This window comes from Ochotona curzoniae, unplaced genomic scaffold, assembly GCF_017591425.1.
Source record: "Ochotona curzoniae isolate NIBS_2020 unplaced genomic scaffold, NIBS_Ocur_1.0 contig_4951, whole genome shotgun sequence".
Lineage (NCBI taxonomy): Eukaryota > Metazoa > Chordata > Mammalia > Lagomorpha > Ochotonidae > Ochotona > Ochotona curzoniae.
The window spans coordinates 194,247-215,168 of record NW_024466434.1 but is presented as its reverse complement, the minus strand read 5'-3'; the positions used below and the strand labels follow the sequence as shown (position 1 = coordinate 215,168).

At 51.7% G+C, this 20,922-nt stretch overlaps 4 protein-coding genes across 14 annotated transcripts; 2 read left to right on the top strand and 2 right to left on the bottom strand.

Annotated features, from left to right (window-relative positions):
• The first annotated feature begins 6 nt into the window (after positions 1–6).
• TNF (tumor necrosis factor) lies at positions 7–2,368 on the top strand. Of its 3 annotated transcripts, none has more exons than XM_040988676.1 (4): positions 7–368; positions 853–898; positions 1,114–1,161; positions 1,478–2,368. In XM_040988676.1, the coding sequence occupies exons 1-4, from the start codon at positions 183–185 to the stop codon at positions 1,894–1,896; spliced, it is 699 nt and encodes a 232-aa protein (XP_040844610.1). In that variant the 5' UTR covers positions 7–182; the 3' UTR covers positions 1,897–2,368. The 3 variants fall into 3 exon arrangements, with proteins under 3 accessions (XP_040844610.1, XP_040844609.1, XP_040844611.1); XM_040988675.1 differs by having other exon boundaries at positions 850–898; XM_040988677.1 differs by lacking the exon at positions 1,114–1,161 and having other exon boundaries at positions 850–898.
• Positions 2,369–6,144: 3,776 nt separating this feature from the next.
• On the bottom strand, positions 6,145–8,008 carry LTB (lymphotoxin beta). 3 transcript variants are annotated; one of them, XM_040988664.1, is made up of 4 exons: positions 7,775–8,008; positions 7,371–7,409; positions 7,094–7,180; positions 6,145–6,685 (listed from the first exon to the last, which is right to left on the bottom strand). In XM_040988664.1, the coding sequence occupies exons 1-4, from the start codon at positions 7,941–7,943 to the stop codon at positions 6,228–6,230; spliced, it is 753 nt and encodes a 250-aa protein (XP_040844598.1). In that variant the 5' UTR covers positions 7,944–8,008; the 3' UTR covers positions 6,145–6,227. The 3 variants fall into 3 exon arrangements, with proteins under 3 accessions (XP_040844598.1, XP_040844597.1, XP_040844596.1); XM_040988663.1 differs by having other exon boundaries at positions 7,371–7,416; positions 7,782–8,007; XM_040988662.1 differs by having other exon boundaries at positions 7,371–7,425; positions 7,782–8,004.
• A 952-nt stretch (positions 8,009–8,960) lies between these two features.
• LST1 (leukocyte specific transcript 1) lies at positions 8,961–13,051 on the top strand. Of its 5 annotated transcripts, none has more exons than XM_040988670.1 (4): positions 9,486–11,723; positions 12,041–12,142; positions 12,399–12,421; positions 12,794–13,051. In XM_040988670.1, exons 1-4 carry the CDS (start codon positions 11,720–11,722, stop codon positions 12,956–12,958), a joined length of 294 nt encoding a protein of 97 aa, XP_040844604.1. In that variant the 5' UTR covers positions 9,486–11,719; the 3' UTR covers positions 12,959–13,051. The 5 variants fall into 5 exon arrangements, with proteins under 5 accessions (XP_040844607.1, XP_040844604.1, XP_040844605.1 ...); XM_040988671.1 differs by having other exon boundaries at positions 10,013–11,679; XM_040988669.1 differs by having other exon boundaries at positions 11,667–11,732.
• A 383-nt stretch (positions 13,052–13,434) lies between these two features.
• NCR3 (natural cytotoxicity triggering receptor 3) lies at positions 13,435–16,690 on the bottom strand. Of its 3 annotated transcripts, none has more exons than XM_040988666.1 (4): positions 16,410–16,690; positions 13,871–14,215; positions 13,676–13,792; positions 13,435–13,560 (listed from the first exon to the last, which is right to left on the bottom strand). In XM_040988666.1, the coding sequence occupies exons 1-4, from the start codon at positions 16,450–16,452 to the stop codon at positions 13,508–13,510; spliced, it is 558 nt and encodes a 185-aa protein (XP_040844600.1). In that variant the 5' UTR covers positions 16,453–16,690; the 3' UTR covers positions 13,435–13,507. The 3 variants fall into 3 exon arrangements, with proteins under 3 accessions (XP_040844600.1, XP_040844601.1, XP_040844599.1); XM_040988667.1 differs by having other exon boundaries at positions 13,676–13,786; XM_040988665.1 differs by having other exon boundaries at positions 13,676–14,215.
• Between the last annotated feature and the right edge of the window lie 4,232 nt (positions 16,691–20,922).

Genomic DNA, 20,922 nt, shown 5'->3' with positions numbered 1-20,922 from the left:
AGAGAAGCTCACTCAGTGAGGACACCGGGGACCAGCTAGAAGGGAGAGAGGCAACTCCAGAAGCCCCACTATCAGTAACTCTTAGACGCTACCCTGCCAGAGCAGCACCAGCTGAAGTTGCTGTCTTCCTCTCTCACACACACAGCCCCCTGGCTCCACCACCTTCCTCGGGAAAGGACACCATGAGCACTGAAAACATGATCCGGGACGTGGAGCTGGCGGAGGGACAGCTCCCCAAGAAGACAGAGGCCTCCCAAGGTTCCAAGCGTTGCCTGTGTCTCAGCCTCTTCTCCTTCTTGCTTGTGGCGGGAGCCACCACGCTCTTCTGCCTGCTGCACTTCGGAGTGATCGGCCCTCAGGGCGAAGAGGTGAGTACTGTGCCGGCCTCTCTTCCACTCAGCCACCCTGACAGAGCTGACGGGAGTTGAGGGTACTGATGGGCGGGAGAAAGGTGCACAGCAAAAAGAGATGTGGGGAGAGCTGGGGACCGAAGACAGGAGGAGGGTGCTCCCTCAACACAGGCTGTGTACAAGCCAATGAATGAATGAATGTGCAAGCAGATATGTTTACAGAATGGAAGATGTGGAGAGAGATGTGGGCTGTGGGCAGAGCAATAAGGAAAAATCAGTTGATATGGACAGAGATGGCAAGATAGAGATAAGCAGAGAGGCGGGGGAATGAAGAGGGATGAAGTACTTCATGAGGGGGTTGTTGAATGGAGGGAAGGGAAGCAGGGAGGAAGGGAGGGAGGATCAAGGAATGGATGAAGAGAGGGCAGAGCACAAAGTTGGATGAGCTGTTGTTCATTTGCAGTGATTCCCCGATGTTAATCCTCCCCCTTTCCCCCAGCAGTTCCCAAAGAACCTCCATCTAGTCAACCCTCTGGCCCAGACCCTCAGTAAGTATCTTCAACACTTTTACAACTCTGGGTTTGTGGAGGAGGGAGAAAAGGGTTTAGGGGACTGGGCGGTGTAGTCCTAGGTGGAAGCAGTTGGGGGATGTGGGGTTTAGAGCTTGGGTTTTAGGAGAGAAGGAACAGAGATAAAAGTAGGAAGGTGTTGTCCAGAAAGGGTAAGGGGATCTAAACTTTCTCTTTCCCTCTTTTCTCTCCAGGATCAGCTTCTCGCACCCCAAGTGACAAGCCCGTAGCCCACGTAGTAGGTAAGAGTCTGGAATGTACATCTTGGACACGAAGGAGCAAGAGAGACTGGGAGGGAGAACTGAGGGCTGAACCAGGCTGAGGGGCAGCTAGATTTGGGGGCCACTGTGAGTCACAACCTTGGGCTGCTCCAAATAGCCAGGGAACATTACAGCTTCCTGGGGGTGCTCAGAACCCCATGGCCAGATGGGATGTGGGAAGGCCTATGGAGGGGCAGGAACCGGATGTGAGGGTGGGCAGAAGTTGGGGGCCAGGATGTGGAGGGCGAACTGTCAGAGTCACACTGACTCACTCCGCCCTCCCTCTCTTTTCCTCCAGCAAACCCACAAAAGGAGGGCCAACTTGAGTGGCTGAGCCAGCGCGCTAACGCCCTCCTGGCCAATGGCCTGAAGCTGATAGACAACCAGCTGGTGGTGCCCAGGGATGGGCTCTACCTCGTCTACTCCCAGGTGCTCTTCAAGGGTCAAGCCTGCCCTTCCTACTTGCTCCTTACTCACACGGTCAGCCGCTTCGCTGTCTCCTACCCGAACAAGGTCAACCTCCTTTCTGCCATCAAGAGCCCCTGCCAGAAGGAGACCCCCGAGGGGACTGAGCCCATGGCCTGGTATGAGCCCATCTACCAGGGTGGAGTCTTCCAGCTGGAGAAGGGAGACCGACTCAGCACCGAAGTCAATCTGCCCGACTATCTTGACCTGGCCGAGTCAGGGCAGGTGTACTTTGGCATCATTGCCTTGTGAGGGGACTGGCCGCGCACCTCTCCCCTGCCCCCTCACGCCATCCTTCAGTCCTTCTGAGCTTCTGGCTTAGAAAGGGAAACAGGGGCTCAGACCTCAAGCTTACAATTTCAAGCACCTGCACCTGGCAGTGAGGATTGTATGGCACTGGCCACACCCAGAATTCAAGCTGAGGCCTCCAGAACTCACTGGGGACTTCAGATTCAGATCCTTGGCTTCAACCTGGGACATCTAGAATGTGGGGGCCAGGGAGCTGTGGGTTCTGGACAGACGCTTCAGAATAGCCCCTGAGAAGTCCTCACCTACAACTTGACACGCACAGAGCCAGGTCTTCCTCTGCTCAGATGTTTCTGCACTCTTCTCTGAGATGTGGAGCCCACCCCTTGCCTGCCCCCTTCTATTTATGATTTCACTTGTGATGATTGACTATTTATTATTTATTGATTATTTATTTATTTACTGATGAATGTATTTATTTGGAAGGACAGAGTGTCCTGGGGTACCCAGGTAGGAGCAGCCTAAGTTCATACATGTTTTCTGTGAAAACAGCTGAACCATAGGGTGATTCCACCTGGTCTCCTGGCCTCTGTGCTTCCATTGGCTTATGTGTTTGAAAAGATATTTATCTAATCAAGTTGTCTACATAATGCTGATTTGGTGACTGACTGTCGCTACATCGCTAAACCTCTGCTCCCCAAGGGAGCTGTGTCAGTAATCGCCCTACTGGTCAGTGGCGAGAAATAAAGACTGCTTTAAAAAAAAAAATCAAGTCTCCTTCCCTCTTTCTTCTGTTTATTTGAAAAGTAGAGAGATAGCTAAAGAAAGAGCTCCTATCCATGGTTTTCTTTTCACATGCTGAAGCAAGGAGTCAGGCACTCAATCCAGGTCTTCCATGTGGGGTGACAAGAGCTCAAACACTGGAGCCCTCACCACTGTATCCCATGATCTGCAGCAGGGAGCTGGACTCAGTGGCGGAACCAGGAATCAAACCCAGGCACTTGAACATGGGACCCACAAGTCTCAACCACAGATTAAATGCCCGTCCCCGAGTCTCTCTTGAAATTGATTCTTCATCTGTCTCTTCTTGGGGGCGGGGCATGAGGGGAAGCCCACTTTCTGAAGCTGGCTCTCTCTACAGGAGTTGAGATCCTGAGGATCCCAGACTCCTGGGGTCCCAGAGACCCTACAGACACATAAATATCCCCTCTGCCCCAGGAAGCAGGAGCCTAAATCTAATTACCTCTCCCTTGGGGCTTGGGAATTTCCCACTCTGGGAATTCCAATCCCTGTTGGGAAAGTCCTGCAGCTCTTTCCTGCTATTGTGGCCTGACAGAGCAGGGGAGGTGCCACATTCTCAGGTACCTGAATCACAGCCAAGGGACTTCCAGAGATTCAGGTGTCTAGGCTCCAGATCAGTGAAGCCCAGGTCTCTTGTTCAGCCCCATCCCAACAACAACCTGCAGTAGTCATCTCCCATAATCTATCAAAGGCAGTAGGAACATCCACCACATAGAGGGTCTGGGCTCAGCACCTGCAAGGGAGACAATCCTTGAATTCTGCCTTTCTTTGGTTAACCACAGCCAATTGTCAGTGGGTGAAATAGAAGAGACTACAGAAAATAAGCAATGAGGAGTAATCCATGGGTGAAATAGCCATGTGCTAGTTCAGTTTCACTGATCATTTTTGGTGAATGATGAATAAAATGGGTGAAGTGAGTAAACTGGGAAGACAAAAGCATTCCTGCTAAAGAAAAATAAAATATTACTTCATGTTCCTCAGTAGGCTTTATCCAGGACCGTCACAATAGGTATAGCGACTACTTTCACAGGGCCTTATTTGCCGGAAGAGAGATGGAGCGCAACTCACAAACAGCCAGGGCAAATGAGACTTAAAAGCCAAGATGCAAGGCAGAAGTATGTGGAGGAGGTGTAGGGATCAGGGAGATTCTGGCTAAACTCACCCAAGAGGAATCTGGATATAGATGGCCCAAGGTGATCAGACATCGTCTGGCAGCTGGTGAGGAACTTGATCAGACATTGAGGATGATCGGGGGACGACAGAGTGGCAGTTAGATACCACTTGGGACATTTTACCCCATTATCAATGTGCCTGCATTCAAGTCCCTGCTGTGCTCCCAATCGCAGCTTCCTGGTAACGTGTACCCTGAGAGGCAGCAGTTGATCATGCCAGAGTTGGGATACCCCCACCTATGTGGGAGAGCTGGATTGAGCTCCTAGCTCCTTGCCACCCCTGGCTTGTTAACGGATATTTGAATGGTGAGTCAGTGGATTACAGAGCACTCTCTTTATGTGCTTTCCCTACCTTTCACATTTTAAAAACAAAATAAAAACGCAGATGATCAGATATGGAGAATAGAATGCAGAGAGTTTTTGCTAAATGGACTTAGCAGTGTTCCTGGCTGAAACTGGACTTAAAGGAGCTGGTGCAATGGCTCAGTGGCTAAATCATTGCCTTGCAAGTGTCTGGTCCCATAGGGGTGCCAATTCATGACCTGGTTGCTCCACTTCCCATCCAGCTCCCTGATTGTGGCCTGGGAAAGCAGTTGAGGATGGCCCAAGGCCTTGGGACTCCACACCCATGTGGGAGACCCAGAAGAAGCTACTGCTTCCAGATCAGCTCAGCTCTGGCCGTGCGGCCACTTGGGAATTAAACCAGCAGACAAAAGATCTTTCTCTCTGTGTCTCCTGTCTATAAATCTGCCTTTCCACTAAAAACAAATGAATCTTTTTAAAGTGGATTAATATATGTATATATATTGGGGCTGGTGTTGTGGTGTCATGGTTAGGCCCCTGCCTACAAAGCCAGCATCCTATATAGCTACTAGTTTGAGTCCTGGCTGCATCACTTCCATTTTTGTTTATTCATTCATTCATTCATTCATTTATTTTGGCTGTATCACTTCCAATGCATCTCCCTGCTAATGAGCCTAAGAAAGCAGTAGCAGATGGCCCAAGAAGTTAGGTCCCTGCATCCATGTGGGAGACCCAAATCAAACTCTGAGATTTGGCCTGGGGCTAGCCCTGCCAATTTAGGGAGTGCATCAGCAGATAGAAGATCTCTCTCTCTCTCCTTCTAACTTTGTCTTCCCAATAAATAAGCTAAGTTTTATCTTAAAACAATTTACTCGAGAGAAAGAAAAACCATCCACGTTCTGATTCACTCTCAAAATGCCTCAATAGCCAGGTCAGGATGAAGCCAGGAGCCGGGAACTCAAAACAGATCTCCCACATGGGTGACAAGCACCCTACTCAAAACAGATCTCCCACATGGGTGACAAGCACCCTACTGAGCCAAGCGAACAATCTTTGCCATCTGTTCCCCTGCAGGGAGATGCTCTGGACACAGATATGCAGTTAAATACGAAGGGCAATGGAGCCCCAAGGAAAGGGAGCCCCCTGTGAGCTCAGAAGTTGGGTTTTTCTTCCACCCAGGTTGCTAGGCAGGGGAAAACCAACTATGTGGCTTACTGCGGAGGTGTTGGGACCCACGGGGTGACCTAGATGGGGACGTGGGTTCTCTTCTGCCTCCTCCAACCAACCGCAGGCTGAAAGTTTGATCATGGGTGGGTCAGTCACGTTGTTTCTCACCCCAGGAGGCCCCACAATTGCCCACTTTGGGGAAAGAGGACCTAAAGTGTGAACCACGGGTGAAGTCTTTCCATCCCACCCAGCACAGGACCCTGGGGCATCAACTTCCCCCTCACACACACACACCCCACCCCGACACACACGCCCTCAGCCTCAGGCTCTCCCTGAGGTCTCAGGGCACCACTGCTTCTTCCCTTTCCCCAGCCCCACTTGGCACCTGACCCTGCTTTCTTTCTTCAGCCTCTTCACACTGCACAAGCCTCGCCCACTACTGGGTGGAGAAGGGTTGCCATGGGGTAGGAACGACTTGATTAGGGGTTCACAGTGCTGCTATCCCCTTCTGAGTGGCACTTGCCTTCCCCTAAGTGACCCTCTCATGATTAGGAGCAATGACAGACCTCGGGGTGGGGAGCCATGCTATAATGACAGTCAGGGCGCTGGCAGATGTTACCGGGTTGTAGCACAGCTCCTTCCTTCTACCCTCCAACCAGACCAACGCTGGGGCCTGGTGGTTCAGAGGCAGGAACGGAGAGGCTGGGCGGGTCACTATCTTTCAGAGCAAAACCCACACCCAACAGGTGGCATGAAAAATTAAGAGAACTTTTAACCAACTCCAGGATGAAGACACGTTAGCGCCTCAAGGTCGGCACAGCAATTTCACACTCTTTATTTCCACTCTCCTCCTGCAGACTGTTCTTACGGTCACGGTGGCGGGGGGGCCAACCTTCACCCCACCATCACGGCCCCGAAGGAGGTCTTCCCTCTCCTGTAGTCCACCATATCCGGGTGACTGATGTTGACGTACACCCTCTCGCCCCTCCGGAGCTGCACCAGGCCGCCGAAGCCCACGCTCGTGTACCACAGCGGCCCGTACTCGCGCCTGCCGTCCCAGTCCACCACGGAGGTCACGGTCTCGGCGCCCTCGAGCAGCAGCTGCGGCGCGCCCGGCCCGTAGGCGCCCCCTGCGCGGTACAGCGAGCTGCGCAGCACCACCACCGAGCGGCCGCGGGGGTCCCCGCCGGCAGGGGGCGCCCGGCCCCGGTAGCCGACGTGACAGTAGAGGTAGTAGAGGCCGTCCTGCGGGAGCGCCAGCCCGGCTGCGCCCGAAAACTGCGTCCCGCTCCGCAGAAAAGCTTCTTCTTTGTTCGCCTCCCAGCCTAGTCCCTGTCCCTTCATCCAAGAGCCTGCGGAGGGACGGGCCGGTGGGAAACGAGCCTTTCAGAGGCGCGGTCCGGGCCTGGGGGCTGCGAGGGCTGGGGCAGAGACCATAGGAGCTTTTGCCCCAGCTCCTGCAGGCCTCAAGGTGGGCTGTGTGGGGTGGAGGTGCTGCCTCTGGACATAGCGCCGAGTAGAGAGTGCAATATGGGGTACGGAGGCTGTGGTGGGACGCTCTGGGCAGGGAGGGGTGGAGAGCTACAACTGTGGGTTGAGCGGAAGAGAAGGGTGGGCGCTGGAGGTATGAGAGGTGGTGGGGTAGATGGGAAACCCCAGTCCTGGATGAGCAGAGCAAAGGGAGCCTAACTGTGGGTGAGTAGTGCTGGCGCTCTTGGGCTATTTCAATTCAGACCTGGGGTCGAGAAATCCTTGCTTACCTATGATGTGGGCAGCGGGCAGCCTAGTGCTGAGGTCCACATCGTCCTCCACCTCCCTGTCCCCTTGCCCTGGCAGCTGCTGAAACCCTGCAAGGGACAAAGAGTCCTCAGGTGGGGTCCAGAGGCCACCCATGCTTGTTCCCCCATTTAATTCCTCCACTCAGGGAGCCCAAGGATGGGGAGGATGGGAAGCTATTTGGTGCTGGGGAGTGGGCATCCCCTCTTATTCCCCAGGAGGGGGTGTCGCAGCATCTAGGAGGCAATGGTTCGCTCTTACCTACTCCTTGTTGGGCCTGGGCCCCAGGATCAGCTGCCTCTGGGACCTGCTTGGGCCGGGTTACCATGTACAGAGTTTAGATTGAGCTGATAATCAGCCCCACCCTCCCAGCAGGGACCCATGCTCCAGGCCTGGGGATGCCAGCACTATCCCCAACACACATTCTCAGGAAGGGAGTGCAAGCGAGACATGCCCTTGGGCAGAGGCGGGCAGAGAAGACACACAGCCAAGAAGGGGCTTGGGGATATGGGGACACAGGGTGTGGCAGAAGGCTGGAAAGCAAGTCAACAGCACAAAAGGCCAGGCATGTTCAAGGGCATGCCCACTGAGGGAAGCTAGCCAGCCAGCTTGACCCCGGCAGGCAGAGGCCTCGGCAAGAGGCAGCCTCCATGGCCTGTTGGAACCACTCACCAGTCCTCCCTGCTCCTGGGGCACCAAGGCCAGCACAGCCAGGATGGTGATAGGCACTGCCAGCAGTAGGGTCACCAAGGAGGTGGCCCCTGCCACAGCCAGCAGGAAGCAGCCCCTCCCCTGGGGCCTCCTCCCCCGGCCCTCCAGCTCCAGGGCCCCCATGCAGACTCTGCCTCAGGGTCAGGGCAGGAGGGCTTTCATACCTCCGTGGTGGGCCCACCCCCACCCCTCCCTGCAGACCCACACACCTGGCTGGGGCTTTCCGCACAGCCGTGCTCCCCTCACCCAGCTTCCTGTTTACCCAGAGCTGGGGTGGGGCACAGCGATGCCTGTGTTCTCTGAACTGGGGGAGGAGTTGGGGTAATGAGACCAGCTTTCAGAGGGCAAACATAGGGACCTGTGACCCAGCAAGGAGGCTCAGGGCAGGCAGGAAAGTGGCAGATCTCTAGGATGGAGTGCATTCTGCAACCTAATTCAGAAGTGAATGGAGGGCGGGCCACATCAACGTCCCTAAGGTCAAGAGCTGTGCAAGAGGTCCTGGGGGCTGAATGGGCTACTCAAAATAAACCACGCCACACCAGACTTATGTCTTCCCACTCCCTTGCTTATCCCAAACCCCTTAGCACCTGGTGAGAAAGGCAGCATTAAGCACGTCCACAGCCACAACCACTGAAGGGGGATGTTGCCTCAGTGCTGTGCGCTCCCCGTCCCGCTCCAGAGGGATGGGAGTGGGGTGTTAACTCCCATGCTGCAAAAGTAGATGTAGATGCAAAGAGAGAGGCTTCACTCCCAGAGAGCTCCACGATCCATAGTGAGCCCATTCCAGCAGGAGAACTAGAGGTTTGTGCATGGATGAGTGAAAGGACGAAGGAACGAATATGCAAAAACACTAACAAGGACCTAATGAGTGCAAGAGGTAGGCAGCAAGTGTCAAGAGCTAAGAAAACAAAGACCAAGTCCAAGGTTACTGGAGGTGGTCCCAGATCATCTCCCTTTCTGTGTTGGGGTCATAACAGAGCTTTTAGTACTGTTATTATTATATAAAACTACTTTAACATTAAATAAAAACTGCTTAGCCTTTGCTGAGCTTTCTTGAGTATTTGCTTGTGAGAAAGGGAGAGGTCCCTTCCTCTGGTTCACTTTCTGAAAGGCCACAGTGGCTGGAGCTGGAAGCCAGGCATGCTCTCCAGGTCTCCCACAGAAGGTGCTGCTTCTTAACATTTGTATTAACAGGCAGCTGGAGTCAAGAGTCAGAGCTGGGACTTGAGCTCAGCTATGCCAAGGTGAGACAGGGGCATCTTTTCTGCCAAGCTAAACGGTCACGTTATAAGTAATTGTTCATTTGAGTCTGACCAAAACACTCAGAAGCAACTGAGACATCAAGAGGCTAAGAAACTTGTGGTTGGGCAGGCATTGTGGCGCAGCAGGTTGGTTAAGCCAGCATGCAGATGTGAGATGCCCACATCTAGTCAGAGTGCTGGTGCAGCCCCTGCTGCTCTGCTTCTGATCCAGCTTCCTGCTAGTATGCCTGAGGGGTGGCAGATGAGGGCCCAATTGCTTGGGCCTCTGCTATCCATGTGGGAAGCTAGGATGGAACTCCTGGCTCTTAACTTCCACCTGGCCCAGCCCTGGAGAGTGAACCAACAGAAGGAAGCTCTGACTCTTCCTCCCTCTGTCTTTCAAATAAATAAATAAATCTTTAAGAAAAGAAAAAGAAGAGAAATGAAACTTGTCACACAGCAAATGACAGTCAGGATTTGAATTCTAGCAGTCTAGCCCCAGAGACTTAACCACAAAGCAATTAAAAAAAAAAAATCCTGACTTTAGACTGACTTTAGATTTGTGCATTTCCCCATATGAAAATTGTGTCTTCCTATAGTCAAAAAAAAGAAGAAGAAGAAATGGGGAAACAAGTACTGAACTGGAGCTAAAGACTAGCATGCAAAAGGGGTTTAGAAATGAAAAGTACTGATGCTTATTTGAAAAAAAAAAAGAGTGATTGACGATAAGTAACAACAAATATGTACAAATTGCTCATTGTAAATCTAAGTGGTAGAGATATGTTCACTCCACTCTTCCCATTTCTATCTGCATTTGAACTTTTTAATAATAACATTTAAAAAAACTAGACTATGTCATACATTAATGTTCTGCAGGGGGAACATGGAGGAGGGGACATGTGTGCAGTGGGGGAAGAAGCAGCAGAAAGCTATTAAATGTAGAGAAGGAAAGGTAAAAACAGATGGACCAGACACCAGAGCTCCTCTTCACCCACTGCCTCCGCATATCTCCCCAGGCCTGGGGGTACATACCTCAGCACCTGGCCACCTCTCCATAGCCATGCCACTAGGAGGTCTTCACCTAGATATCTGTACAGAAGGCCTCAGACCACTGCTCTGACTTATCTGAGTTTACTACCAGAAAATTGCCTTCTGCAGGAAGCCCTTTGGGATGAACCATATCTTCCTTCACCAGCTTCTCATCAACTCTGTTCTAAATCTATCAGAAGTGCTCATCGTGCCTCCTTTCATCAAGCACCCTGATGAATTCAGCTGTAGACCACCAGGCTAAACCTGCTAAAGCTCCCTGTCTCATGTGGGAGCTGGCGGGGTGGGTGGGGGTGGGGTACCATTCACACACTTCCACCAGGATCCTGAGCTCTTGGCAGATTCAGCGCAAAGCAGAAAAGTCCATCAGGAAAGGCACCTGGAAGAGGTGGGCATTCTGATCTCCACGACTCTGGCAGGAGCAAAAATGATGCTGAGTTGGGGTGGGAGCAGGCTGGGGAGAAACTGGAGCCCTTAGTGACCATCCCAAGGGTGTGAAAGGAAAGATGTTGTAACCCCAACTCTCAGAGTGGAACTTCCTCTCCCCACCACACTGGGGAGGCACCCAGGCTCCGGAAGACATTAAAGCCGAAGAAGGGATGGGAACATCTGGATGTCAACACTTCTCATCACCACCTGGGTGGCTCTGGTCATCTGGAGTGTGTCTAAGCCACCAGCTCTGGATAAGCTGGGAATACTGACTAATGGACAGACCCATCACAGAGCCAGATAAGGCTGAGCTGAAGAGAGACTTTGTGTAGGCCGGGGGTTCCTGGGACCCTGTGGGCTCTTGCTGCCCCCACATGGTACACTGTCCACTTAGGGCACTACTGGCCATGAGCCCTTCACACTTCCCCCTCCACCTGCACTCTGCTCCCTACTTCCCACATCCCAGCATTCCTTAGAAACCTGACGGGATCTCCATTTCAGCCCTTAGAGGGTACATTTGGTTCTTGAGGTGATGTCAGTGCCCCCCCATACCACCGTGTGCCCTCAAACAGGAACCCGTGGTTGGAGGGCAGGAAGTTCCTGAGGGGAAGTTGCAGGGGCCCAGACAGTCTTCCACACCCCAGTCTCAGCTCAGACATGCAGTGCCCCACTCTCTTGAGTTGTTTTGGGGCTGGGGGACAGCTCTTAGCTCCTGGGTAGCCATGGACTGCATCCGGTCACCCTCCTTTCCCAATACCCATGCTCACTGCAGACCCCACTCCTCTCCCTCCACCAGCTCTCTTACCAGCCTCTGAAACGTACCTCTGGCTGCAGAGGCTCCCGCAAACTGCCTGGTCAGAGGACAGGTGGGTAGACTCTGGAGCTGGGCAGAGCTAGCCCTGAACCCTGGCCTAGATGTCCTAGCAAAAGTGCAGACTTGAGTTTCGGGTTCCTCAGCCTGCAAATGTGCAACCCCAGTAGCCTGTGTGATTATGGGAATGCCTGGTGACGAATGAGAAGTGCCCAGCCCAGGGACAGCACAATGAAGTGCCTCAGCTAGAAGAATGATTAAAACTGGAGGCCCCTAACTTCAGATGAGGAACTTGGGACACATGACCAGCCCCAGGCCATTTAGCCTCCAGGTCAGTGCTCAGTCCCCAAGCAGCCTAATGCCAGCTTGCAATGGATAACCAGAGTAAGTAAGGGTCCTCCCTCCAGTGCAGGGAGGGTTGTGGGTGCTCAGGGAGTAGTGTGTGGTAACTGAACAGGTATTGGAGCCTTCCAGGAATAAGGAAGTGCCACCTGTACTGGACAGCTTCATATGAGAGACAAGGGAGCTGGTGGCCCTCAGGGAGGAGGGGAGAAAGCAAGAGCTGAACTGAGGAATCTCGGAGAGGACGATTTTCCACCTCTGAGACAGTAAGAGAGGAGAACTGCTGCAGCCAGAAGGCTGGGGCCAGCAGGCGTGAGCAGCGGGCACTCTAACACTAATCCTCTTCCCAGATGATATGAAATTTTACCTCTACGCGGGTTTGGGACTCACGGGGTTCCTGCTCCTGGCCATGGTCATTCTATCTGCCTGTCTGTGTCAGCTCCATAGGAGAGGTGAGATCCACCCGCCTGCCCTCCCTGCTCCCTTAAGCAATGTGCTACACAGCTGTTCCAGAAGTTTTTATCCTGACTGGCTCTGGGTATGATGGAGGAGGAGGGTGGGAAGGGGCAGGACGAAGGAGGGAGGTGTGAGAGAAGAGCATCCAAAGGAAGAAGATGGTGGGAACTGCAGGAAGTGGACGAGTATGTGTGGGGGAGTCAGTGGGGAGAGCAGGGAGGGGCCTGGGCTGAGCTGCTGCTTTTCTTGCAGTGAATCGGCTGGCGCGGAGCTGGGTGAGTCTTGGGGGCAGGGCAGAGGTGGGCCCGGGAGTGGGCAACGCGGGACAATGGCGGTGTGGACTGGGACAGAGGCTGGGGCCAGAAGAAGAAGAGAGAGAAAGAAGGGAATCCAAGAAAAGTGGACAGTAAAATGGAAAGTAAGAAGAGGAGGAAAGGAAAGAAATGACCTGAGGGTAAGAAAATGGGAGAAAAAGAAGGGGAAGAGAGACAGAAGGACAAGAGAGAGACCAGCAAAAAGGAGTAAGGAAATTAAGAGAATCTGTGAGGCCAGGAGAGAGAGCAAGGGAGCAGTGGCAGAGAGGACATGAAAATGGGAAGGTAGGGGCAGTCCTTCCTTACCCCCTCTCATTGCTGCCTTCTGCCCAGGCCCAGGCCCAGCTGTCAGCAGAGCCAGAGCTGCACTATGCGTCTCTGCAGAGGCTGCCTGTACAAAGTGGAAAGGGCACTGACCTTGACCATGGAGAAGAAAAAAGCATCAAGGAGGACCCCAATGCTGACTACGCCTGCATTGCTAAAAGCAAGCCCACCTGAGCACTCACTCATACCCATAGGACACCTGCCTCACCCCCAGCAAGCGAGCAGGGCCACCCTGAGGTTCTCCCAGTAAAGAATATGATCATGTCACCCATGTCTCTCTGGTTTTTGTCAATTCATCGCCAGCCCCCAACACAGTGGTCACCATCAAAGCCCAAGCGACATGCCCCATCTACCCATCCACCCACCAAGTTTGGGTAGCAGGTTGGGGCATGAACTCTCATGCAGGCCAGAAAGGAGTGGGTGTTTGGGCCACAGTGCGCAATGGCTGAGTAGGAATAATTGGGGATCACAATTCTCTCCCGGGTCTGCGACAGGGGTGTCTGAGCTCCACAGCAGGGGTGAGAGGGGCCTCCAGGCACCGCTGCTGGGAACTCTCCTTGGACCATTCCAGGTGAGGATAAAAAGTCAGGGCAACCTGCAGAGAGGCATTCTGGGACATGTGGTCAACAAAAAGTCCTCACAGGAGGTAATGACAGGCCAGAGACAAATTTATTGGGGCCTCTTGAAGAAGCCTGAGGCCAGGGAGCAGTGCGGTGTCTAGAGTCACTCCTCAGAGACCATCCAAGAGCAGCACGGTGTTCCCAGGGGACAGTGGCCTGGTGGAAAAAACAACAGGAGCCACTCAGTACCCTCAGCAGCCCGGAAGCTTGCTCCTTCTGGACGTCTGTCCCTCCCCCAGCTTGCCCCACAGCCCCTGGCTCCAGCACTCACATTTCCTCTGGTAGTAGAATGTGCTGCCCATGGCGACAAGGAGAAAGCTGAAGGCATACAATGCAGCACGGAGGAGGAGTAGGCCCATGCTGGCCTGGTACTGAGAAGGGTCTGGACCTTGGAGAGAAGGGGCTTGGTAAAGGAGGGCTCCTGACTCCGTGGGATGCTGGGCCTTGGGGTTCTTCACTGCCTCACCTTTCTCCACCACCAGCCAAGTCCCGTTCCCTGTACCAACACCCAGGCCCAACACCTCCACCCTACACACGTAGACACCGGTGTCATGGCCTTGCAGGTTCAATATGTAGAGCTCAGCCTGGTGGTCATAGGAGAACCGGGAAGTGGCAAGAGGGCCCAGGCGGCCCCTGAACTCAGGGGATTCATTCTTCATTTCCTTCCCTGGAATCGCCTTATCTCGGTACCACGTGACGGAGCCGATGGCCAGTTTCCCGGGGGTGGCATTGAAGCTGCAGGGCAGGATGGCAGTGGTGCCCTCTTGGGACTGAACCTCACTGGGTTGGGATACCCAGAGAGTACAGCATCCTGGGGCAGAAAGAAGACCAGAGAGACACACACCCAAGTGGGCCAAGGAGGAAAGGCAAGAGAGCTCAGCCTGGAGTTCCCCAGCTGTGCCCACATGTGGCATGGGCACAGGCATCCTACATGCCTCATTAAACCCTTTCCTCCCCACCACTTTAAATCTGTCACAAAGCTGCAATTCAACCTCCACTTTTCTGTATCACTTCTCATGTTCACCCACTCCGTCATTCTCTAGCCACATTCACCAGCAACTTCTTTGGTCCAAACTGAACCTGCCACAGTGAAGTTGAAGCTCACTAATGAAATGTGGAACCTAGCTAGCTAGTATCCTTAATCACATTCTTCCAGTTATTATTTTGATATGATTGGCATTTAGAGCAAATCACTGCCACTTTTTTGTTGTTGTTAAAGCTAATTAGTTAAGTCAATCTCCAGGGAAGACACATTGAGTTTCCAATTTAGCATATCCATATTGACGAATTAAACTGATGATTAAAATCTCTCACAGGGGGCTGGTGCGCTGTGGCATAGCTAGTAAAGCCATCACCTATGATGCTGGCATCTTGATGAGTGTCAGTTCATGTTCTAGCTGCTCCAGTCCTTGCTAATGAGCTGGGAAAGCAGCAGAGGATGGCCCAAGTTCGTGGGATCCTGTACCTATGTGAGAGATTCAGAAGAAGCTCTAGACTCCTGGCTTCAAACTGATCCAACTCCAGCCATTGTGGCCATTTGGGGAGTGAATCAGCAAATGGAACATCTCTCTCTCCTTTCTCTGCAACTCTATCTTTCAAATAAAAATAAACTTTAAAAAATTTTCAGGGACCAGTGCAATAGCCTAGTGACTAAAGTACTTGCCTTACATGTGCCAGGATCCCATTGGACACCAATTCATGACCTGGCTGCTCCACTTCTCATCCAGCTCCCTGCTTGTAGGCTGGGAAAGCAGTTGAGGACAATACAAATCCTTACAAAATCGCACCTGCATGGGAGACCTGGAAGAAGCTCCTGTTTCTTGGCTTTGGATCAGCTCAGCTCTAGCTGTTGCAGCCACTTGGGGAGTGAACCAGCAGACGGAAGCTCTTTCTCTCTGTCTCTCTTCCTCTCTATGGATCTGCCTTTCCAATAAATAAATAAATAAATCTTTTTTTAAAAAATTGTTTATTTATTGGAAAGGCAGATATACAGAGAGGAGGAGAGACAGAGAGGAAGAGCTTCCATCCAATGATTCACTCCCCAAGTGAGCGCAACGGCCGATGCTATACCGATCCAAAGCCAGGATCCAGGAACTTCTTCCGGGTATCCCACACGGGTGCAGGGTCCCAAGGTTTTGGGCCATCCTCAACTGCTTTCCCAGGCCACAAGCAGGGAGCTGGATGGGAAGTGGAGCTGCCGGAATTAGAACCAGGCCCCATATGGGATCCCGGCACATTCAAGGCGAGGACTTTAGCCACTAGGCCACCATGCCGGGCCCTAAATAAATCTTTTTTAAAAATCCCTGGAGGCCAGCACGATGGTTCAATTGGCTAATTCTCTACCTATGCAGACACTGGCATCCCATATGGCACCAGTTTATGTCCCAGTTGCTCCACTTCCCAATCTTTAAAATTTCTTTCTTTTTATTGGAAAGGTAGATTTACAGTGAGAAGGAGAGACAGAAAGAAAGTTTGCTAGTTCACTCCCCAGATGGCTACAATGGCCAGAACTGAGCTGGTCCAAATTCAGGACCCAGGAGCTTCTTCCAGGTCCCCCACTCAGGCACAGGGTCCCAAGGTTTGGGGCCATCCTTCACTGCTTTTCCAGGCTACAAGCACGGAGCTGGATGGGAAGTGGACCAGCCGGACACAAACTGGCACCCTTATGAAATCCTGATGCTCGTGAGGCAAGGATTTAGCTACTGAGCCATCATGCCAGGCCCAATAAATAAATTTTAAAAACAAACAAATATTTAAAAAGCTGGCCCTTTCCTCCCAGCACTTTTACCGATTCTTATATCTTAGTAGGAAAATGGCTGAGGAAAAGGCCCAAGTGTGACCTGACCCTTGTAGCAGGTGACCAAGTGAAGAAACTGACTGGGAGAGTCCACAGCTGTCTTCACTGGCCCCTGCAAACCTGTGCGCCTGGAGCATTTTGAATGCAGTCTCTCCCAATCTTCCCTCCCAGCCCCATACCCTCGAGGTCTTGACAAACACCCTGTCACCTGAGTGGGCCACGATAGAGAGGAGCAACAGCCTCCAGGCCATGTTAGCAGACGTTCCGGTTGGTGAGGTGGAGCTGCAGCAGGTCTAGGGAAGGTGGAACGATCCACTGCACGTGGCCAGGCCTCAGGTCAGCGGCCAGGCCTGGGGAGCTTCTTAGTACCAGCAGGTTTTGTCCATCACTTGCCAAGGACCGCCAGGGATCTCAGGCATTCCATGCCTGCTTTCTCACAGAGCAAAGACACTGTGGGCTGGGCTGTCTGGGGCTCCAGGAAGCTGGGGAGCTTGTTGGCTGGTTGCCCAAGTGTGAGGAGCAGGATACTGCTCAAGTGGTGGAGAAGGTGAGAGGGGTGAGAAGGTAAGTGAGACCAGGATGTGGTTCTCCCACCTTCTGAGGTTTAAGCAGACCAACTCTTGACCCAATGCAAGACTCCAAGAACCCTTGTGTGCCCAAAAGCTCACCTCCTTCCCCTCTCTCTTAGCTCCATTTGCTCTTCTCCCTCCACTCGGCACTCCCTAGCTAAGGGTTCCACAATGAGGGGGACGGGAGAAGCATGCCCACAGGATGGGGGAAGGGGGATTCCTTTCCAGCAACTTTGGAAGCTACATTTGCACAACTTGCTTCACTTACGTAGTGTTTAGTGTTGGTAGGTGGTTTGACAAAGGAGCAAGCTCAGCTGATGGAGAAGTTTGGATTTATTGTTACTCCATAACAGGAAGACACCCTTAGCAGAGGTCACCAGCACATCTACGTGGACTTACCACCCACCAGGAAACACACTCATTTGCTGATTGAGTCACCACTTATCTAACTTTTCTTGAGAATTCACCAAGTGCCCATTCCATGAAATGCACTTAAAAGATTTTTCAAAATTATCATCATTTTATTTGAAAGAGACAGCGAGCTTCCATCCTCTGGTTCACTCTCCAAATGGTCTCAACAGCCAGAGATGGGTCAGATCAAAGCCACGAGCCCAGAACTCTACCCAGGCCTCCCACATGCATGGTGAGGATCCAAGGACTTGAGCATCACCTGCCATTTCCCAGGATGCCATTAGCAGGAAGCTGAAATCAGAAGTGGAGTCAGAAGGGCCTGGCACAGTAGCCTAGCAGCTCAAGTCCTCGCCTTGCACACGTATGGGTGCCGGTTCTAATCCCAGTGGCTCTGCTTCCCATCCAATTTCCCTGCTTGTGGCCTGAGAAAGCAGTCAAGGACAGCTCAAAGCCTTGGGACCCTGCACCCATGTGGGAGACCTGGAAGAGGCTCCTGGCTTCAGATCGGTGCGGATCCAGCCTCTGCGGCTACTTGGGGAATAAATCAGCAGACAGAAGATCTTCCTCTCTGTTTCTCCTTCTCTCTGTATATCTGCCTTTTCAATAAAAATAAATATATCTTTTAAAAAATGGAGCCAGGAGTCAAACTCAGTCCCTTTGATGTGGGTTGGTGATATCCCAAGCAACATCTTAAATGCTGAGCCAAATGCCAGCTCTATAGAGTGGATTTTCTACAGGGCCTAATGTTGCGATGCAGTGGGTTAAGCCACTGCCTGTGACACTGACATCCCATATGAACAGAGTCCTGGTTGCTCCACTTCTGATCCTACTGCCTGCTAATGTGCCTGGGAAGACAGCAGAAAATGGCCCAAGTGCTTGGGCCGCAGGCACCCACATGGGACACCCCAACAAAGTTCCAAGTTCCTGGTTTTAGCTTGGTCCAGCCCTAGCCATTGCAGTTACTTGGGGAGTTATTTGCCTTTCAAATAAAGCAACACATCTTTTTAAAAAAAGATTTATTCATTTTAGTTGAAAAAACAGATTTACAGAGAGATGAGACAGAAAGCTCTTTCATCCACTGATTCACTCCCCAAATGGTCACAATAGCAGAACCGTCATTCATTTCTAGCGAAGGGGCAGTGACTTCCAGGAAATAGGGATCTGCCTACTTTCTCAGCTTGTACCATTACTCCTGTTGGAGCAACAGCAACTGCGAACTGTCACAGTGCAAGGGGAGAGATTTTTACTATGCTAATGTATTACAAGGAGGGCAAAACGAAGGTGGAGGTTGGATAGTGGTTAATCTGGATGCCACGTGGGGTCCAATGATGTGAATCTTGTGTGTTTTTTTTTTAAAGATTTATTTTTATTATTTTTTTTATTGGAAAGGAGGATATACAGAGAGGAGAATCTTCCATCCGATGATTCACTCCGCAAGTGAGCACAACGGTCGATGCTATGCCCATCTGAAGCCAGGAGCCTCTTCCGGGTCTCCCACGCGGATGCAGGGTCCCAAAGCTTTGGGCAGTGCTCGACTGCTTTCCCGGGCCACAGGCAGGGAGCTGGAAGGGAAGTGGGGCTGCCGGGATTAGAACCGGCGCCCATATGGGATCCCGGGCGTGCAAGGCAAGGACCTTAACCACTTGCACCACCGCGCCGGGCCCCGTGAATCTTGTGTTTTTCAGCCCACTTTTGGTGGGTGGAGGGGGACTTGCCACATATGATCCTACTTTCATTGTAGCATGATTTCTGATTTTTACAAATTCAGCTTTCTCTGAAAGAGAAGCAGAGGCAGAGAAAGAAATCTCCCCACTGGTTGATTCCTCAAATGTACCAAGAACAGCTGGGGTTAGGTCAGGCTGAAGCCAGGAGCCAGAAACTCAATCCAGGTTGCCACATGGATGGCAGGGATCCAAGGACTTGAGTCATCACCTTCCAGCTCCCTGGGTGCACATCAGCAAGAAGCTGGAATTCCAAGTGGAGCTGGGCCTGGAACCCACGCCCCAGGAATGGGATTTGAGTGTCTCAATGGCAGCATCAAACAACCGCCCTCACACTTCCTTCTCTTGTGCTTTATTTCTAAGTCTATTTAAAATGTGTCTGAGGCTGGGACAGTTCCCATCATTACAGCATAGGTCCAGACTTCTTTTGAAAAAGCAGTGGTCACAGTTGAGAATGCTGACTTGAGTCAGGTTGGGTTCTAGTGCCAGTTCTCTCATGAACTAATTATGTAATTCTGAACAGATTACTTAACCTCTCTAAACCGCCTGAACACTCATACCCACACCACCCAATTTGGGGAAAAGTGGATTCCGCTGTCCTGCTGTGCCACAGCCCCTCCCTAGAGTCATCTTGCAGGGACAGGGTGATGAGAACCTCGCCCTGCCCTGCTGTGCCACAGCCCCTCCCTAGAGTCATCTTGTAGGGACAGGGTGATGAGAACTCCAGCCAGTGAGCCATATAAGGGCAGCAAAATTATGTAACATAATAAAACTCAAAATTCAGTAAATCTACAGTAGGCTGATTTTCAAGCTGATAACTTTGCATGGCTTGAGAATGATGTCATAAATATCCAAATAATCCTTGGGGTTGGCATGATGGCTCAACTAGCTAATCCTCCACATTCAAGGGCTGGCAGCCAAAAGGGGCAGCCGTTCATGTCCAGCTGTTTCACTTTCCATCCAGCTCCCTACTTGTGACCTGGGAAAGCAGTCATGAACAGCCCAAACCCTTGGGACACTGCACCCACATGGGAGACCTGGAGGAGGCTCCTTGCTTTGAATCAACTCAGTTCTGACCATTGTGGCCATCTGAGGAGTGAACCAGTAGGCAGAAAATCTTTGTCTCTCCTCTTTGTAATATCTGCTTTTCTAATTAAAATAAATAAATCTTTTTTTTTTTTTTAAAAAAAAAAAAGAGTTACTCTATTTTTATTGGAACAGAAGATTTACAGAGAGGAGAGACAGAGAAAAAGATCTGGGTCTCCCATGAAGGTGCAAGGCTTTGGGTCATCCTCTAGTGCTTTCCTAGGCCACAAGCAGGGAGCTGGATGGAAAGTGGAGGAGCCAGGACACGAACTAGCAATCATACGGAATCCCGAGGCAAGTGAGATGAGGATTTAGCCGCTGAACCACTGCACTCCGTCCAAATAATTTTTTTTTCCCCTTAAAAAAAAGTTCTCCACCCTTGAGTGGAGGATCGAGATGCCATAGCAAGGCAACGGGTGCCCTCTGGTGGTCACTGAGTCTGGGGCGGGCTCCAAACCCCAAAAGTAGAATTCTCCATTCCACCTCAATGGCAATTTTTACCCTATCCCCTTCCCTTACCTCCCTCAACAACATTCTGTCTCACCCCCAGAGTCTCAACTTTGGAGAAGTTGTCTCTTCTACCACAAATGTGAGAAGCCCATAGTTAGGGAAGGGTGGACAGGTCACCTCCAGTGGAGACACAGAATGAGCATCAAACCTGAAGATAAAACTGCACTTTCACAGTGCACACTCCATCACGTGGTTCTAGTCCTTGTCCCAGAGCAACACAGCTTCAAATAAAACATTTGTCATTGCTAAACATAACCTAAACTAAGATGGCAATTCATTTTTTTTTCCAGTCCATTAGAAGAAGAAATTCTGACATGAAGCATCCTCAAAAAGTTCAGGGAAGATGCTGATACTGTGGCATATAGCAAAGAACGCCACCATGTTTAACACCAGAATCCCATATGGGCACCAGTTTGAGTACTGG

What these genes read in the sequence shown, in the direction of transcription:
- NCR3 (XM_040988665.1), bottom strand. Translation starts at nt 16,452, where the DNA reads ATGGCCTGGAGGCTGTTGCTCCTCTCTATCGTGGCCCACTCAG. An exon ending in CTCTATCGTGGCCCACTCAG is followed by an intron (nt 14,216 to 16,409) that starts GTGACAGGGTGT and finishes TTTCTGCCCCAG; the next exon opens with GATGCTGTACTCTCTGGGTA. An exon ending in ATTCTACTACCAGAGGAAAT is followed by an intron (nt 13,561 to 13,675) that starts GTGAGTGCTGGA and finishes TTTTTCCACCAG; the next exon opens with GCCACTGTCCCCTGGGAACA.
- LST1 (XM_040988669.1), top strand. An exon ending in GTGTCAGCTCCATAGGAGAG is followed by an intron (nt 12,143 to 12,398) that starts GTGAGATCCACC and finishes CTTTTCTTGCAG; the next exon opens with TGAATCGGCTGGCGCGGAGC. An exon ending in ATCGGCTGGCGCGGAGCTGG is followed by an intron (nt 12,422 to 12,793) that starts GTGAGTCTTGGG and finishes CCTTCTGCCCAG; the next exon opens with GCCCAGGCCCAGCTGTCAGC.
- LTB (XM_040988662.1), bottom strand. Translation starts at nt 7,943, where the DNA reads ATGGGGGCCCTGGAGCTGGAGGGCCGGGGGAGGAGGCCCCAGGGGAGG. An exon ending in CCAGGCCCAACAAGGAGTAG is followed by an intron (nt 7,181 to 7,370) that starts GTAAGAGCGAAC and finishes TGTCCCTTGCAG; the next exon opens with GGTTTCAGCAGCTGCCAGGG. An exon ending in GCCCGCTGCCCACATCATAG is followed by an intron (nt 6,686 to 7,093) that starts GTAAGCAAGGAT and finishes GTCCCTCCGCAG; the next exon opens with GCTCTTGGATGAAGGGACAG.
- TNF (XM_040988675.1), top strand. Translation starts at nt 183, where the DNA reads ATGAGCACTGAAAACATGATCCGGGACGTGGAGCTGGCGGAGGGACAG. An exon ending in CCCTCTGGCCCAGACCCTCA is followed by an intron (nt 899 to 1,113) that starts GTAAGTATCTTC and finishes TTTTCTCTCCAG; the next exon opens with GATCAGCTTCTCGCACCCCA. An exon ending in GCCCGTAGCCCACGTAGTAG is followed by an intron (nt 1,162 to 1,477) that starts GTAAGAGTCTGG and finishes CTTTTCCTCCAG; the next exon opens with CAAACCCACAAAAGGAGGGC.